We start from the raw sequence: 17,081 nt of genomic DNA on the forward strand, positions 1-17,081 counted from the left end.
GGAGAGTGGGCCTGGGGGGTGGCCGACTCAGGGATCATAGAGGCAGAGTAGGGGGGCAGGCATGGGGGTGACAGGACTCGGGGATGACAGAGAGAGGGGGGTGGGCCAGCCCCAGCTCACCTTAGGCTGTCCCTGGGCATCCACACGGCCACCTGTTACCTGTCACGGCAGGTTCTCAGTCAACAAGCGCATCTTCGTGGTGGGATTTGGGCTGTACGGATCCATCCACGGGCCCACCGACTACCAAGTGAACATCCAGGTACCCGGCCCAAGCTGCCTCCCCAGGCCCTCCCGAGGCCGCGCTCTCCGGCCCATGTCCTCCCCCCCACCTCCATGGAACCCTGGCTGAACCCCCGGCCCTGGTCCCTGCACTGCCCACCCCGGGCAGGTGGGCTGGGCCTCGAGGGGTCCCTGTCAGCCTCCCCAGGCCTGAGCCTCCCACCTCCCTGCAGATTATTCACACCGACAGCAACACCGTCCTGGGCCAGAACGACACGGGCTTCAGCTGCGACGGCTCAGCCAGCACCTTCCGCGTCATGTTCAAGGAGCCGGTGGAGGTGCTGCCCAACGTCAACTACACAGCCTGTGCCACGCTCAAGGTGTGCCGCTGGGGAGTGGGGTCCCTCCGTGGGAGTCTCTGGCCCATCCTGAGGCCCCCAGGGCACAGCCAACACTCTCCAGAGGTGCCCACCCTGGCCCAGTTGGGGCCTCGCCCTGCCCACACCCGGGGCATCCCGGCCTGGTGGACCTTGACGTCCCTGTACCCCATCCCCCACAGGGCCCAGACTCCCACTACGGCACCAAAGGCCTGCGCAAGGTGACACACGAGTCGCCCACCACCGGTGCCAAGACCTGCTTCACCTTTTGCTACGCGGCCGGGAACAACAATGGCACATCCGTGGAGGACGGCCAGATCCCTGAGGTCATCTTCTACACCTAGGCTGCCCGGCACCAACACCGACACCGCCTCCCTGTGCGGGGAAGGCTGGGGCCCCGAGGCCATCTACACCTGGCTGCCCTGCCATCGCTCTCCCTCCATGGGGACAGCCGCAGCCCCAGGCCATCATCCGCTGCTGGGGCCCCCCACGCGGTGCCAGGCCCAGTGTTCCCCCAGGCCATCTGTCCAGTCCACGCCACCTTTCTCAGCGTCAGGAAGGGGTTGCCCTGTGTTCACCACCACGAGTGCGGCTGCTGGATTGGGGCAGCCGGGGAGGTGGCCGGGTCAGTGGCCAGGCCCTGTGGAGACAATCCCTCAGGACCGCGGACAGGGCTGTGCTGGCCTGGGCCAGGGCCCACGGGCCCGCTGCTCCGGGCTCCTGCCCACGTCGTCTGACGGCGGTACGCGGCGTCCCCATGTTTCTTCACTGCACATGGCAATGCATTTGCGATTCCCATTTCTCTGCTAGGAGCCAGCCTGGTGGCACCGCTCCCAGAGCCATGGGTTCCAGACCTTGCATTCCTTTTGTTCCTGTCCGTTTATTGGGACACTGAGGCCCCACCTGTCACATGCCCCAGGCCACCCAACCCCAGCCTGCAGGGTGTTCCCACTGCCTGGATGCTGGCCAGAGTTCCGTGCAGGAGTCAGTGTGGTGATGGCCCCTGCTGGAGAGGCCTAGCCTTGGCCCAGGTGGTGAGCGGTTTGCAGTGTCCGTTCTCGTCCACCTGATGGGCCCAGCCAAGGGTCCCCGCTGTCCAGCCTCCCTGAACGACCCTCGCGGCCCCTGCAGCCTAGCGTGGGACTCAGACCCTGTGCCCCAGAGCTCCCCTGCAGCAGGATGGGGCTCCAGCTGGCCCCGACCGGGTCCAGGGGCACTGCTCGCCTGTACATACGGTTGCCCTAGCCCGCCTGGTGCCACGGCAGCCACCCCCAGGTGCTGGGGGACACAGCCCCTCCTCACCCCAGGCCACGCCCCCACCCACCCTGCGTGTTTCTGCCGTGACTCCTGGAACCTGCGTCCTCCCCAAAGCCATGGGAGGGGTGTCCTCCTCAGACCGCCCCCCAGATGATTTTTTTAAATAAAGAAACGAACACACCTGCCCTGAGCGCATGCTGCTTTGCTCCCCTTCACTCTCCGCCCTGCTGTCCAGGCTACAGTGGGCAAGGGATGTCGTGTGCTCTGAAGAGAGGCCCTGAACCCCGGGTCTGGTTCGCCAGCACTGCGAGACTCTCCTCCTTGAGTACCCACAGCCCACGCTTAAGCCCAGGAAGTTAGGACTGCAGTGAGCAGTGATTGCACCACTGCCCTCCCACCTGGGCAAGAGCAAGACCCTGACTCAACACCTCCCCCCAACCCAAATGCAATGGAAGTGTGTGCCGATTCACACGTGGGGAGGTCCTGCTGGCTGCTGGGGGACCGTGGATGTGAGGGACAGAGAGAAAGCAGGAAGTGCTCAGTTCTGGCCTCGACGGCCAGAGGAGTCAAGCCGTTGGCTGCTGCCTCAGGAGCACACATGCAGGGTAAGACATCAAGAAACCCAGCAGCCGGGCGCAGTGGCTCACGCCTGTCATCCCAGCACTGTGGGAGGCCGAGGCAGGCGAATCACCTGAGGTCAGGAGTTCAAGACCAACCTGGCTGACATGGTGAAATCCTGTCTCCACTAAAAACACAAAAACTAGCCGGGCGTGGTGGCGCTCACCTATAATCCCAGCTACTTGGGAGGCTGAGGCAGGAGAATCGCTTTAACCTGGGAGGTGGAGGTTGCAGTGAGCCGAGATGTTGCCACTGCACTCCAGCCTGGGCGAGAAAGCAAGACTCCCATCTTAAAAAAAAAAAAACCCAGCAGCAAACAGTTGCCAGGAGGCCGAAGGCTGAGCAGATTTGCACAGTGCGCTGCTGGGAACAGGCACTGGAGATGGAGCCTGGCAGGGTAGGGGGCCTTGCTGAACACCCTGAGGGCCAGGCGTGGTAGCTCACACCTGCAATCCCAGCACTTTGGGAGGCTGAGGCAGGACTGCTTGGAACCAGGAGTTCAAGATGAGCCTGGGCAACACAGCAAGACCCCATCTCTACAAAAATACACATTAGAAGGACCTTGGGCTTCTAATGAAGACATCAGAAGAACCACACGCCAGGAGCTAGGGCAACACCCCTGGGGGAGGACAGAACTGAAGCAAGCCCTCACCACTCCAAAACAAAACCCGGGCCGGGCGCGGTGGCTCACGCCTGTCATCCCAGCACTTTGGGAGGCCGAGACGGGCCGATCACGAGGTCAGGAGATCGAGACCATCCTGGCTAACACGGTGAAACCCCGTCTCTACTAAAAAATACAAAAAACTAGCCGGGTGAGGTGGCGGCGCCTGTAGCCCCAGCTACTCCGGAGGCTGAGGCAGGAGAATGGCCTGAACCCAGGAGGCGGAGCTTGCAGTGAGCTGAGATCCGGCCACTGCACTCCAGCCTGGGCGACAGAGCGAGACTCCATCTCCAAAAAAAAAAAAAAAACCTGGTGGGGTCTCAGGGAGCTGCTGTTACGCTGGCCCCTGCCAAAAGAAAACACAGCCCTGTGAAGACACAGCAGCATCAGCTCCCACCATCTGTCATTTATAACATCCAGCATCCATTCAAAAATGACAGGCTGGGTGTGGTGGCTCACGCCTGTGATCCCAGCACTTTGGGAGGCAGAGGCAGGCGGTCACCTGAGGTCACGAGTTCGAGACCAGTCTGGCCAACATGGTCAAACCCGCGTCTCTATAAAAATATAAAAATTAGGCCGGGCGCGGTGGCTCAAGCCTGTAATCCCAGCACTTTGGGCGGCCGAGATGGGCAGATCACGAGGTCAGGAGATCGAGACCATCCTGGCTAACAGGATGAAACCCTGTCTCTAATTTAAAAAAAAAAAAAAAAAATTAGCTGGGCATGGTGGTGGATGCCTGTGGTCCCAGCTACTTGGGAGGCTGAGGCAGAAGAATGGTGTGAACCCAGGAGACGGAGCTTGCCAGTGAGCCAAGATCTCACCACTGCACTCCAGCTTGGGCAACAGAGCAAGACTCTGTCTCAAAAACAAACAAAAAACATGCAAGGTGAAGCACAGTGACTAAAAACAATGGACAGAGATATGTGGCACAAAGGGTCTAATGTATGTGTAAGTGGAGTCCCAGGAGAGAGAGAAGGCTCAAGCTATATGATAGCCAAGAATCTCCCAAAATGAATGAAAGATGTTGACCCACATATCTTTTTTTTTTTTAAGATGGGGTCTCGTTCTGCCACCCAGGCTGGAGTGCAGTGGCGTGATCTCGGCTCACTGCAAGCTCCGCCTCCTGGGTTCACGCCATTCTCCTGTCTCAGCCTCCCGAGGAGCTGGCACTACAGGCGCCTGCCAACACACCCAGCTAGTTTTTTTTTTTTTTTTTTTTTTGAGACGGAGTCTCACTCTGTCGCCCAGGCTGGAGTGCAGTGGCCAGATCTCAGCTCACTGCAAGCTCCACCTCCCGGGTTTAGACATTCTCCTGCCTCAGCCTCCGGAATAGCTGGGACTACAGGCGCCTGCCACCTCGCCGAGCTAATTTTTTGTATTTTTAGTAGAGACGGGGTTTTGCCATGTTGGCCAGGATGGTCTCAATCTCCTGACCTCATGATCCGCCCGTCTCGGCCTCCCAAAGTGCTGGGATTACAGGCTTGAGCCACTGCACCTGGCCAACAAACTTTGTCAGCGGGACATGGTGGCTCACGCCTGTAATCCCAGCACTTCCAGAGGCCGAGGCGGATGGATCACTTGAGGTCAGGAGTTCGAGACCAGCCTGGCCAACATGGTGAAACCCCGTCTCTACTAAAAATACAAAAATTAGCCGGGCCTGGTGGCGGGCGCCTGTAATACCAGCTACTCGGGAGGCTGAGGCAGGAGAACTGCTTGAACCTGGGAAGCAGAGGCTGCAGTGCGGCAGAGATCGTGCCACTGCACTCCAGCCTGGGTAACACAGCGAGACCCTGTCACAGACACTTTGTCAACCTGCAATGCCACTCCCGGCAAAAACCTCCTTAAGAAAGGTGAAATCAGTATTTTTTTCAGGGAACGAAAAGCTGAGATAGTTTGTCATTTGTTAGCGCCAAAGCTGCACTCGGCCTGGCATGGTAACTCACACCTCTAATACCAGGGTCACTCGCCCACCTCATCCTCCTAAAGTGCCTGGACAACAGAGCCAGACAGGCAACCCTATCTCTACCTACGAAAAAAAAAACACCCAAAACAATTAGCTGGGTGTGGTGGTGCATGTCTCTGGTCCCAGAGACTTGGAAGGCTGAGGTGGGAGGATCGTTTGAGTCCAAGAGGTCGAGGCTCCAGGGAGCTATGACTGCAACTGCACACCAGCCTAAGCCAGATCCTGTCTCAAAACAAAACAAAACAAAACAAACAAAAAAGCAAGCTGCACTGTAAGAAATACTGAGGAAGTTCTTCAGGCTGAAAGGAAATTATCCCAGATGTAATCTCTGATCAGCAAAAAGAAATGAAGAACATCAGAAAAAGGGTGAACATGTGGGTAAGTACATAAAACACATGACAGGCACTGCTTATCCCCAAGCTACCGCTGACTCTTACAGGTGCATTATTTCTGCTTTGTCACAATGTATTACAGTGGTACTGGTCTTCCACCCTTGGTCTCACCTTTAAAAAAATTATTTTCGCCAGGCACAGTAGCTCACGCCTGTAATCCCAGCACTTTGGGAGGCCGAGACGGGCAGATCACAAGGTCAGGAGATCGAGACCATCCTGGCAAACACGGTGAAATCCCGTCTTTACTAAAAAAATACAAAAAACTAGCCGGGCGAGGGGCGCCTGTAGTCCCAGCTACTGGGGAGGCTGAGGCAGGAGAATGGCGTAAACCCGGGAGGCGGAGCTTGCAGTGAGCTGAGATCCGGCCACTGCACCCCAGCCTGGGCGACAGAGAGAGAGGCTCTGTCTCAAAAAAAAAAAAAATATTATTTTCGCCGGGCACAGTGGCTCACGCCTGTAATCCCAGCACTTTGGGAGGCCGAGGCGGGCAGATCACCTGAGGTCAGATCGAGACCATCCTGGCTAACAGGGTGAAACCCCATCTCTACTAAAAATACAAAAACAAAATCAGCCAAACGTGGTGGTGGGCACCTTGTAATCTCAGCTACTCTGGAGGCTGAGGTGGGAGAATAGCATGAACCTGAGAGGCGGAGCTTGCAGTGCGCCCAGATCGCGCCTCTGCACTCCAGCCCGGGTGACAGACAGACTGAGACTCCGTTTCAAAAAAAAAAATTTTTTTTTTTGAGACAAGGTCTTTTTTTGGAGAGGGAGTCTTGCTCTGTCGCCTGGGCTGGAGTGCAGTGGTGTGATCTCAGCTCACTGCAACCTCAGCCTCCCGGGTTCAAGTGATTCTCCTGCCTCAGCCTTCTGAGTAGCTGGGATTACAGGCATGCGCCACCACGACTGGCTAATTTTTGTATTTTTAGTAGAGACGGGGTTTCACCGTGTTGGCCAGAATGGTCTTGAACTCCTGACCTCAGGGGATCTGCCCACCTCAGCCTCCTAGAGTGCTGGGATTACAGGTGTGAGCCACTACGCCCGCTCTGGTTTAATTTTCCCAGATGCACATTCAATGTGGAGGTTCAGGTCTTTTTCTGCAAAGCCTCCTTGGACAAGAGTCTTAAATGCTAGCTCTATTTCACCTCTTCAAAGACTCCAACACCAGCCCTTCTTGGCCCATCTTCCGCATTCTGTGCCGTGTTCCGCAGTTTCCCATCTTCTTTCATCTTCTGCATTCTGTGCCGTGTTCCGCAGTTTCCCATCTTCTTTCATCTTCTGCATTCTGTGCCGTGTTCCGCAGTTTCCCATCTTCTTTCATCTTCTGCATTCTGTGCCGTGTTCCGCAGTTTCCCATCTTCTTTCATCTTCTGCATTCTGTGCCGTGTTCCGCAGTTTCCCATCTTCTTTCATCTTCTGCATTCTGTGCCGTGTTCCGCAGTTTCCCATCTTCTTCATCTTCTGCATTCTGTGCCGTGTTCCGCAGTTTCCCATCTTCTTTCATCTTCCGCATTCTGTGCCGTGTTTGGCAGTTTCACGTCTTGTTTCATCTTGTTTTCCTGCCCTCAGTGCCTCTCCTCCGACTTTAATGAGGGTCTTGGGCACCTTGCAATCTATTCATTTCCAAAACCAATTCTTTTCTGATGCTTTCTTCCTGAATTCATTTTCAGAGGGCTGTCCATTTCTGTGCTTAGTCCCTGAGTCTCTGATTCGGGATGGTTTTCCGGTCTTCAGTGCTTCCTGGAAGGGACCTCTGTCCCCTTCAGCTTCTTGGTGACTTGTCTGGGGAGGGTGAGCTTTCTCGGCTGTCACTGGAGGAGTGCAGAGGAGTTTCCTCCCTGCCCCACCCTCTGCTGCCTTCTCCCCCCTTGAAGCCTTGCAGGAGATGAGTGGGTGGAGACAAAGACCCCACGCGGCATTCGGGGACTTCTGCCTCCACTTCCCTTGCCAGTGCAGCTGCAGCGCGGTGAGAAGGCAGGAGACGGAGCCAGGGCTGGCGCTGCCACAGTCTTCACCTGCCTGAAGGTTCGTTCCACTGTTCTTCCGGGAGCCATTGCTGATCCCCTTCGCAGTGCCGTGGGTCCCCGTGGGCATGTTTTCTGCCCTGCTGCATGAACAGAGGGAGTCAAGGAGGCCTTCCGCCGTCACAGGCAGCCAGGACCATCCTGCCTGGGCCGTCACTGAGCTTTTCGGGCGTATTTGTGTAGCATCGGAGAACAGGACCCCCAGCGCCACAGTTGCACGTATGTGACTTCCCCTTTCCATGGTACACGAACACTCGTCTCCTGCCCTCTCCCCAGACAGAGCCCAGCTCTGCCCTCCGCTTCCGTCTTCCTTACCTTCCGCCTCATGAGTTGGTTTCTGTTACCGGAGGCCGCCGGCCACTCCCGGACTTCTCCTGGATGGGCAGGATGGGGATGGAGACGCTGCCCGTTCCAGGTCAAGCTTCGTGGAAAGTCCAGACACTACACTTGGGTTTGGTTTCATTTTTCTTTTATTTTTTAAAAAAAGCCCCTAAATTCTATGGCTTCAAGGGAGCATCAGAGAAACGTAAATGCCATTTCTGTACACTTGGTAAAGCAAAAACTAGACTCACAACCACCGCCCTAGGCACGGCCCCAAGCTGCTTCCCTCTGCCCAGCAGCCTCCAGGGCACCCCGCTGGGGGGCCGCCCGCCAGTCCAGGGCCGCCCCCAGGTCCCTGCACATACACCTGCGGGGCTGGGCCGGGGGCTTTAAGGCGTTTTGTCTCCGGCTGCTTGCCGGGTGTCGGAGCACAGAGGCAGGAAGCCCTGTGCCCACACGCCCCACGCAACAGGGCCCAGGGCCGAGCAGGGCAACACCAGCTGGTCCTCCCACCTCAGGTTCCAGGCGCCGGGGCACAGCCTCCGGAAGCAAGTGCGTTGAGAAGCACCAGCCTGGCAGCGCCCGCCCGTCCCTCGCTGGGGCCAGGCCAGGCAGAGGCTGCAGTGGCCGTGCCCGCGGCGCCCGAGCTTTGGTGCAGCATTTTGGTTGGGGAGCCGGCTTCCGCCGCGGGCCCACCCCTGCCTTCCCCTTTGGTTTCAGGGAGGCCTGAGGCACGGCCTCACCCCTGGCAGCAATGCCTGTCCCCTCCCAGGAGGGCCTGGGCAAGACAGCCCCACAGCACCCCTCCAGGCCGGGCCTGCCTTCCCCTCGAGAAAACGGCCTTTGGATCGAGGGAGACAAGCTGGACTTTATGACGCTAACGGGGGCGGCTGGCGGGGCCAGGCCGGGCCTCAGCCGGGGGCCCCCAGATCACACTACTCACTTCAGCAAAGAAACGAAGGGGCAGGAGTGGGGGCAGGTGGGCCTCTGTGTTTTTCCTTTTTTCCTTGTTTTAAATAGTTAATGCTCTTGGAGGGGAGGACTAGACACAGGTGTAGAAATTTCGGCCAAAGTCTTACGTGAAGGAAGTGACCCCACGTCCCGGGGGTGGGGCCGCCGGCTGAGCCAGGTGCGGCCCCTGCAGTCTGCGTTCTGGCTTCCGGCCAGGGTTTGGCCCTGGGCCGCTGTGGGTAGGCCCCGAGGGCCTCGCACAAGCTCGCGCCCCAAGGGGCTGCGCGGAGAAGATTCAGGGGGCTGCACGCGCCCGGGGTCACTTGTGTCGCTGCAGCGATTTTCTCTTTCTCCTCTTGAAGAAACAGCAGCATCTGGGGAGGGAGGTGGCAGAGGTAGGAGGAGCGGGGTGCGGGGAGGGGCAGCCCAGGCCTCAGGCCCTCCCACCCCCATGGGGACCCAGGGCACCCCCACCTCCCTGAAGCCACCGCCCCAGAGCCTTACTTGGTTTCATCGGCCACCTCCACCTCTGCAGGCGCCGTGATGGGGGCGTTGGAGTGACCAGCCGTGGGGTCGTCCGCGTTCAGCTCCCCGTTGGTGGAGTTCAGCGCCTGGCGGGGGCAGTAGGGGGTCACGCTGGCCGCCCGGGCCCCTCCCTGGGGCGTGGGTCCCGCCCGGGCCTCACCTGGTTTTTGCTGTGCGGCTGGCCTTTGTCCCGGAGCTGAGGCTGGGAGGGCAGGTCGGTGTGGACGGTGCCGATAGGGGTCGGCTGTGGGTGAAGGAGCAGGGCTCAGGACGGGCTGCAGTGCCGGCTCCCATCCCCTGCAGGGCGGTTTCCGGGTCCACCTCCCCACACACCGGGCCCCCCACCTACCAGGGGCTTCCCGGCCCAGTCGTACTCATAGTCGAACACGAAGCCGCTGCGGTCGAAGAGGTCGGTGAAGAGCTTCCGCAGGTAGTCATAGTCCGGCTTCTCGAAGAAGTCCAGGCGCCGCACGTAGCGCAGGTACGTGGCCATCTCCTCTGCAGAGAGAGTGCCAGCGGGGCCTCGGCGGGGGTGGGGCACGGGGTGGGGGCGGGGGCGCAGGGACCCCTTACCTGGGAAGTTCTCGCAGAGCACCTCGATGGGCGTGGCGCGCTTGGTGTCCCCGATCTTCTGGTATCGCTCCTTGAGCGTGTCGGCCTGCGGGGGTGTGCAGTCAGCCTTGTTCCCGCCCTGTGTCCCCGCCCGCCCGGCCCCCGCGCCCACCTTGAGCCCCTGCCAGGGGAGGCTGCCGCGCAGGAAGTACATGAACATGTGGCCCAGCGCCTCCAGGTCGTCGCGGCGGCTCTGCTCTGCGGGAACAGGGGCGCAGCCTCAGCGGGGCCCGGGCGCCCACCCCCTCCGCGCGCGCGCAGCTCACCCTTGCCCAGGTGCGTGTTGATGCTCATGTAGCGCGCCGTGCCCGTCAGGCTCTTGTGCTCGCGGTAGGGGATGTGCTTCTTGGTCTCGGGGTCGATGTACTCCTTGGCCAGCCCGAAGTCGATGATGTGGATGGCATGCTGCCGCTTGCTCCCCGGGCGGCCCACCAGGAAGTTCTCGGGCTTCACGTCCCGGTAGATGAGGCTCTTGGTGTGCACGTACTCCATGCGCGTGATCTGCAGGCGGCAAGGCGGTGTCGGCCAGGCCCCTCCCCGGCCCCGCGCTCCCCTCCAGGGCCACCCCGTTCCCTCGGAGCCCGCCCACCCCCGGCCGCCCCTCCCCGGCCCCCGCGCTCCCCTCCAGGGCCACCCTCTTCCCTCGGAGCCCGCCCACCCCCGGCCGCCCCGCCCGCCGCGCACCAGCTGGATGGCGATCATCAGCACCGTCTTAAGCGTGAAGGTCCGGTCACACAGGTCGAACAGGTCCTCCAGGCTGGGCCCCAGCAGCTCCAGCACCATGGCGTTGTACTTCCCGCACGGGCCGAAATAGTAGACCTGAGGGACGCCCTCTGCGGCGGAGGACAGACTCACGGGCGTGCGGCGGCGGCCCCCTCCCTGCCCCTGCGCAGCCCCCGCCCCTCCCGCGGGCTGCCCCGTACCTGTGGCGCTGAGCTGCTTGTAGAACCGGTACTCCAGGTGCAGCTGCGGGGCCCGGGACTTGATCGGCTCCTGGGGGCACAAGCGCGAGTCACCGGGGACACTGGTCGCTGCCCTGAAATCCCTGGGGGTACGTCAGCGGGGGTGGGGTGGAGGGGCCGACTCACCAATTTGATAGCCACGTATTCATTTGTATAGAGATTCTTTCCTGTGGGGACAGAGAGCATCAGCAGGGCCCGGGCCCACCTACCCCCACCTTCCCAGCCCGCCCCCCAGGAAGGAGGCAGGAGGGGGTCTCTGAAGGACCAGCCTCCAAAGGGCACCCCTGCCCAGCAGCCGGGCCTGGGCCCAGCCTGCCCGAGCACTGGACTGGGGCCTGCCAGGTCCTCCCCACACCTGCCCCTGCCCGTGTGGTCACTGCCTCCATGTCTGCCACTCCTCTCCCTCTCCCCACCACCTCACTAGTCCAGGACATAAGTGGCACTGGGGAGGTTTCTCACGGCCTGCAAGGGAGCCCCAGGGGCTCCACACTCCTCCACCCCTTTCTCAAAGACACCCCCAGGGCCCAGCATCTCCCGCATGCATGCTGGAGGCCCCCAGGTGAGCCCCGGCACCGCTGGGTTAGAAGAGGGGCCAGATCCTGTCCCCTGGGGTCACCAGCCACACAGGACTTCCAGGGCTCAGTCCCATGAAAGGGCAGAAGGCACGAGGCCCATAACTTTTTTTTTTTTTTTTTTTGAGACGGTCTCGCTCTGTTGCCCAGGCTGGAGTGAAGAGGCGAGATTAAAGTTCACTGCAGCCTGTCTCCTGGGCTCAAGCCATCCTCCCACCTCAGCCTCCCAAGTAGCTGGGACTACAGGTGCGCACCACCACACCCAACTAATTTTTTTTTTTTTTTTTTTTTTTTGAGACGGAGTCTCCCTCTGTTGCCCAGGCTGGAGTGCAGTGGCCGGATCTCAGCTCACTGCAAGCTCCGCCTCCTGGGTTTATGCCATTCTCCTGCCTCAGCCTCCCAAGTAGCTGGGACTACAGGCGCCCGCCAACTCGCCCGGCTAGTTTTTTGTATTTTTTAGTAGAGACGGGGTTTCGCTGTGTTAGCCAGGATGGTCTCAATCTCCTGACCTCGCGACCCACCCGTCTCGGCCTCCCAAAGTGCTGGGATTACAGGCTTGAGCCACCGCGCCCGGCCAATTTTTGTATTTTTAGTAGAGACGGGGTCTTCTCCAAGTTACCCAGCTGGTCTTGAACTCGTGAGCTCAAGTGATCAGCCTGCCTCAGCCTCCCACAGAGCTGCGATGACAGGCGGGAGCCCCTATACTGCCCAGGGTGCAGCTTTTTACCTGTTACACCCCCTGAGGAAGGAGGAGGCCAGCCCTTAACACAGGGGAGCTCTGCAGGGGCAACTGTGGAAGCCGGCCTGGGAGGGGGGCATGGCCCCGCCCATTGTGGTGGCTCAGCACCTGACGGCTGAGACCAGCAGTGAACAGCTTGGATCCTTGCAGGCACACATGGCACATGGCCCTGGAGGGCTCCCCACGGCAGCTGAGCCAGACAACAGGCACGAATGTGTCCAGCACCCATGTGGCTCCAGCCCAGGAAGGCACTGGGGCCACAGCTACTGTCTGCTGGGCGACCTGTCCCGCGGCATGACAGGGCACCATGTGGGGCAGCCCCATTTCTCAGGCACTGTCGGGCTGGGTCATCGTGTTGGGTCTGCAGTCGGCTGCCTTTGCCTGAGCAGCATACACTGCAGAAAGAGGCCTCCGTGGCTGGGGGTGGTAGTTCACACCTGTAATCCCAGCACTTTGGGAGGCCAAGGAGGGCAGATCACCTGAGGTCGGGAGTTCGAGACCAGCCTGACCAACATGGAGAAACCCCGTCTCTACTGAAAATACAAAATCAGCCGGGTGTGGTGACGCATGCCTGTAATCCCAGCTACTAGGGAGGCTGAGGCAGGAGAAGCGCTTGAACCCGGGAGGTGGAGGTTGTGGTGAGCTGAGATCCTGCCACTGCACTCCAGCCTGGGCAACAAGAGCGAAACTCTGTCTCAAAAAAAGAAAGAAAGAAAAAAAAGAAAGAAGCCTCCACTTCCTCCCACCCTGCTGCAGCTGGACTGGCAGGGTGGCCGTGGAGACAACGAGTTTGGAAACCCTGCTAAGGTGGATGCAAAGCCCCAAAGCCTGGTGGCCGAGCTGCACACGGTCATGACCTCACAGTCTGAGGCTGGCGTCCCACCTGGGCCCTGAGAGCCTCTTCCCCCGACTAGTGCCCCAACCTGGATGTGCCCTGCAGCATGGGAACTGCTGGGGCCCCTTCCGGTACTGCCCCGTCCGCAGCACTGGCTGGGCTCTATTTCGGCACAGGTTCCAACCAGCTTGTCAGTTTCCCTAAACAGCCTCAAGAATGTGGCATCTTGACGGGGCAGGATCATAAGGACCAGTAATGACCAGACGCCTCCCTCCAGTCCTGAGCGGGGGACCAGGGCTGGTCTCTGCGTTTTCAGAACAAATGGGCTCCCCTCCTATGTTTTCCCCAGTGTAACATGTTATTAGGAAACTCTCCTCATAAAACAATAGGAGCCGTGACCCGAACACCCAACACTCACCGCCGAGGCCCCAGAACTAAACCTGCCACATGGTCTATCCTCACAGCTACCATCCACCGGTCCATCTTCTTTTTAGAGGGACCTCAAAGTTTTTTCCTTTTTGAGATGGAGCCTCATTCTGTTGCTCAGGCTGGAGTGCAGTGGCATGATCACGGCTCACTGTAACCTCTGCCTCCTGGGTTCAAGCGACTCTCCTGCCTCAGCCTCCTGAGTAGCTGGATTACAGACAGGCACCATCAACCTGGCTAATTTTTGTATTTTCACTAGTGATGGGGTTTCGCCATGTAGGCCAGGGTGGTCTCAAAATCCTGACCTCAGGTGATCCGCCTGCCTCGGCCTCCCGAAGTGCTGGGATTTAGAGGCATGAGCCACTGCGCCTGGCCAGATTTCGAAGTTTTAGAGCTCAGGACACTGCCCCAGGTTTGGAAGTTTTAGAGCTCAGGACACTGCCCCAGATTTGGAAGTTTTAGAGCACAGGACACTGCCCCCTGAATCTTGCAGCTGCAGGTTCGGTCCAGCGTCTGCGGTTTTCCTTCCTGTGCTGCTCTTTGAAGGTGGGATTCACAGTGGGATGCCCATGTCTCCAAAGTCCTCTCTGGTGAGTGCTGGCAGCTGCCCGCTCCTGTACCAGCCCGGTCCTGTTGAGAGGGAGAGCGCCCTGCCCCTCAGCCATCCCCCCTTCCCCGCTCAAGAGGCTGCCACTGCGGTGGGCTCCTCGCCGTAGCATGCGGCGTGTGCCTGCCTGGTGCTGCGCCACGGCTCACGGGGAGGACGGGGTTTGGCGTGCCCATTCACCCTTGCAGCACGCCCTGCTGTCTCCAGTTCTGCCTCTCCAGAGCGGAGTTCGGCGAACACAGCTGTGCAGCTCTTCCTGCGGGCAGTTGCCCCTTCTCTGGCAAAGTGTCGGCCACATGCTGACCACCAAGGGCTGAGCTGCGCTACCCCAACTGAGGAGGCCGAGCCCTCGCCTGTGTGCGGCGCCATCCCTCCGCTGTCTGTCGATGTATCATCCAGCTGTGGCTCCCTGACACTTGCGGGGATGCTCGGTCTTCCCCAGCCTGGCTGGCCTCATGCTTTTGGCAGTGTCTTGAGGAGCAGACCTTTGAAGCTCTGATGATTCTGATGGTGATGTGGTCTTTCCCGGCTCTTCCACTCTGCACTGTGGAAGAAACCTTCGCCTGACCCCCACCGCTGTGTGCAGACGGCATTTCAGAGACCTGGGTGTGCGTTGGGCAGGTGTGGCAGCATCTGAGGCCTGTGGATCTGCAGACTCCTGGAAGAGGTCCGGGGCTCTGGGCTCTGAAAGCCGAAGGGGCCTTCTCTGGCAGTACTCGCGGTGCACGCAGAGGGCAGGAGACCCCATGGGGCCTGGCAGAGAACAGCTCCAGAGAGGCTCAGGAGGTTCCGGGGGACACGCGGGAGGATGCCACACCTCCAACGGCCAGAGTGCGGGGTCCTCCCTGGATTCTCTGACTTCAGCTGAGAACCCAAAAGGTCCACAGCTTGGCGCAGGGCTTCCTGGCCTTGGAGTCACTCATGTTTACCCTCAGCCCTGCCCCAGCAACACTGAAACCAACCCTGACAGAAACAAGGTGAGCCACAGGGACAAACCCAGTGCTCAAGCTGGGAGACCACACCCCCCACACCTCATGGCACACACCACAGCCACACCCACTGAGGCTGTCCCACAGGTGAATGAAGGGGGTGTGACCGTGACAAGGGAGAAAGTCAGCAGCAGCACAGACAACATTCCACACAGTGCTATGTCTTTGATGCACCCCCCAAGGGTCACGTGTTGGGAACTGGGTCCCCAATCCAGCACTGTTGGGGCTGGGTCACTGCCCTGGTGGATGGATGAATGCCATCAGCATGGGAGCGCTCCTGATTAAAGGGCAAATCCAGCCACCTCCGGTCCTTGCCCTCCTGCCTTCCACCACGGGATGACACAGCAAGAAGGTCCTTGCCAGACGCCACCCTTAATCTGAAGGTTGCCAGCCCCCAGAACAGTGAGTCCGTCAACTTCTGTTCACTGTAAATGACCCAGTCAGGTGCAGTGGCTCACACCTGTAATCCCAGCACTTTGGGAGGCCGAGGCAGGCGGATCATGAGGTCAGGAGTTCCAGATCAGCCTGGCCAACACAGTGAAACCCCGTCTCCACTAAAAATACAAAAATTAGCTGGGAATGGTGGTGTGTGCCTGTATTCCCAGCTACTCGGGAGGCTGAGGCAGGAGAATCACTTGAAACCGGGAGGCGGAGGTTGTGGTGGGCCAAGATCGTACCACTGTACTCCAGCCTAGGCAACAGAGCAAGACTCCATCTCAAAAATAATAAAAAATAAAAATAAATGACCCAGTCTGTGGCATTCTGTTATAGCAGCACAAAATGGACTAAGAAACAACACAAACATGTTCAAAGATGTAAAGGAAAAGATGGCCAAAATCAATGCACACATGGGAAATCTCAGCTGAGATCGAATGGAGAATCATACGGAACCGAAAAATGCCACTAAGCAATCAAAGATTCACCGCATGGACTTCCAGGGTTGGAGGCTGTAGAAAAAGAGTAAACTTACAGCAAGCAGCAGCAGCCGCACAGCCTGACACCAGGAGAACACAGAGACTGAGGGAAAACTGCCAGGGCCGGGGGACCTGCGGACAGCGCCAAGCACTCGCGTCACACGCAGAACCAGAACCCAAGAATGAGAGCAAGGCTGGGCCAGTCCAAAACTTCCGGGGTCAGCCGGGTGTGGTGGTTCACGCCTGTAATCCCAGCACTTTCAGAGGCCGAGGTAGGCGGATCACCTGAGGTCGGAGTTCGAGACCAGCCTGGCCAACACGGTGAAACCCCGTCTCTACTAAAAATACAAAAAATTAGCTGCGTGTGGTGGGGCACGCCTGTAATCCCAGCTACTTGCGAAGCTGAGGCAGGAGAATTGCTTGAACCCAGGAGGTGGAGGTTGCAGTGAGCTGAGATTGTGCCATTGCACTCCAGCCTGGGCAGAGCAAGACTGTCTCAAAAAAACAAAGCAGGCCAGGTGTAGTAGCTCACGTGTGTAACACCACTTTGGGAGGCCAAGGCAGGTGGATCACCTGAGGTCAGGCGTTCGAGACCAGCTGTCCAACATAGTGAAACCCCATGTCTACTAAAAATAGAAAAAATGGCCAGGCGCATTGGCTCACGCCTGTAATCCCAGCACTTTGGGAGGCCAAGGTGGGCGGATCACGAGGTCAGGAGATCGAGACCAGCCTGGCCAACATGGTGAGATCCCTGTCTCTACTAAAAATATAAAAATTAGCTGGGCGTGGTGGTAGACGCCCGTAATCCCAGCTACTCAGGAGGCTGAGCCAGAAGAATGGCTTGAACCCGGGAGGCAGAGGTTACAGTGAGCCAAGATTATGCCGCTGCACTCCAGCCTGGGCGACAGAGGAAGACTCTTATCTGGGAATAAAAAAGAAAAAGAAAAAAGAAAAAATTAGCCAGGCGTGGTGGCGCATGCCTGTAATCCCAGCTACTTGGGAGCCTGAGGCAGGAGAATGGCTTGAACCCAGGAGGCGGAGGTTGCAGTGAGCCGAGATTGTGCCATTGCACTCCAGCCTGGGCAACAAGAGTGAAACTCCATCTAAAAAACAAAACAAA

General features: G+C 58.9%; 2 protein-coding genes across 11 annotated transcripts in view; one reads left to right on the forward strand and one right to left on the reverse strand.

Annotated features, from left to right (window-relative positions):
• The window catches only part of BTBD2 (BTB domain containing 2), a 48,383-nt gene extending 46,335 nt beyond the window's left edge, over positions 1 to 2,048 (forward strand). For all 6 annotated transcript variants that reach the window (XM_033200526.1, XM_033200522.1, XM_033200523.1 and 3 more), the window contains 3 exons: positions 172 to 259; positions 453 to 599; positions 779 to 2,048. In XM_033200526.1, the coding sequence (XP_033056417.1) occupies positions 172 to 259; positions 453 to 599; positions 779 to 940 (397 nt within the window). In that variant the 3' untranslated portion in view covers positions 941 to 2,048. The remainder of the gene's footprint in view (positions 1 to 171; positions 260 to 452; positions 600 to 778) is intronic.
• Positions 2,049 to 6,666: 4,618 nt separating this feature from the next.
• Positions 6,667 to 17,081, reverse strand: part of CSNK1G2 (casein kinase 1 gamma 2) — a 39,697-nt gene continuing 29,282 nt past the window's right edge. For 3 of the 5 annotated variants that reach the window (XM_033199709.1, XM_033199710.1, XM_033199711.1), the window contains exons 3-11: positions 11,006 to 11,046; positions 10,602 to 10,910; positions 10,184 to 10,418; positions 10,030 to 10,115; positions 9,879 to 9,963; positions 9,655 to 9,803; positions 9,466 to 9,549; positions 9,285 to 9,391; positions 6,667 to 9,154 (exon numbers count right to left, since the gene is read on the reverse strand). In XM_033199709.1, coding sequence (XP_033055600.1) covers positions 9,100 to 9,154; positions 9,285 to 9,391; positions 9,466 to 9,549; positions 9,655 to 9,803; positions 9,879 to 9,963; positions 10,030 to 10,115; positions 10,184 to 10,418; positions 10,602 to 10,910; positions 11,006 to 11,046 — 1,151 coding nt within the window. In that variant the 3' untranslated portion in view covers positions 6,667 to 9,099. The remainder of the gene's footprint in view (positions 9,155 to 9,284; positions 9,392 to 9,465; positions 9,550 to 9,654; positions 9,804 to 9,878; positions 9,964 to 10,029; positions 10,116 to 10,183; positions 10,419 to 10,601; positions 10,911 to 11,005; positions 11,047 to 17,081) is intronic. The other 2 variants (XR_004434334.1, XM_033199712.1) reach the window with 2 other exon arrangements.

This window comes from Trachypithecus francoisi, unplaced genomic scaffold (genome assembly GCF_009764315.1).
Source record: "Trachypithecus francoisi isolate TF-2019V2 unplaced genomic scaffold, Tfra_2.0 Lachesis_group5, whole genome shotgun sequence".
Taxonomy (NCBI): domain Eukaryota; kingdom Metazoa; phylum Chordata; class Mammalia; order Primates; family Cercopithecidae; genus Trachypithecus; species Trachypithecus francoisi.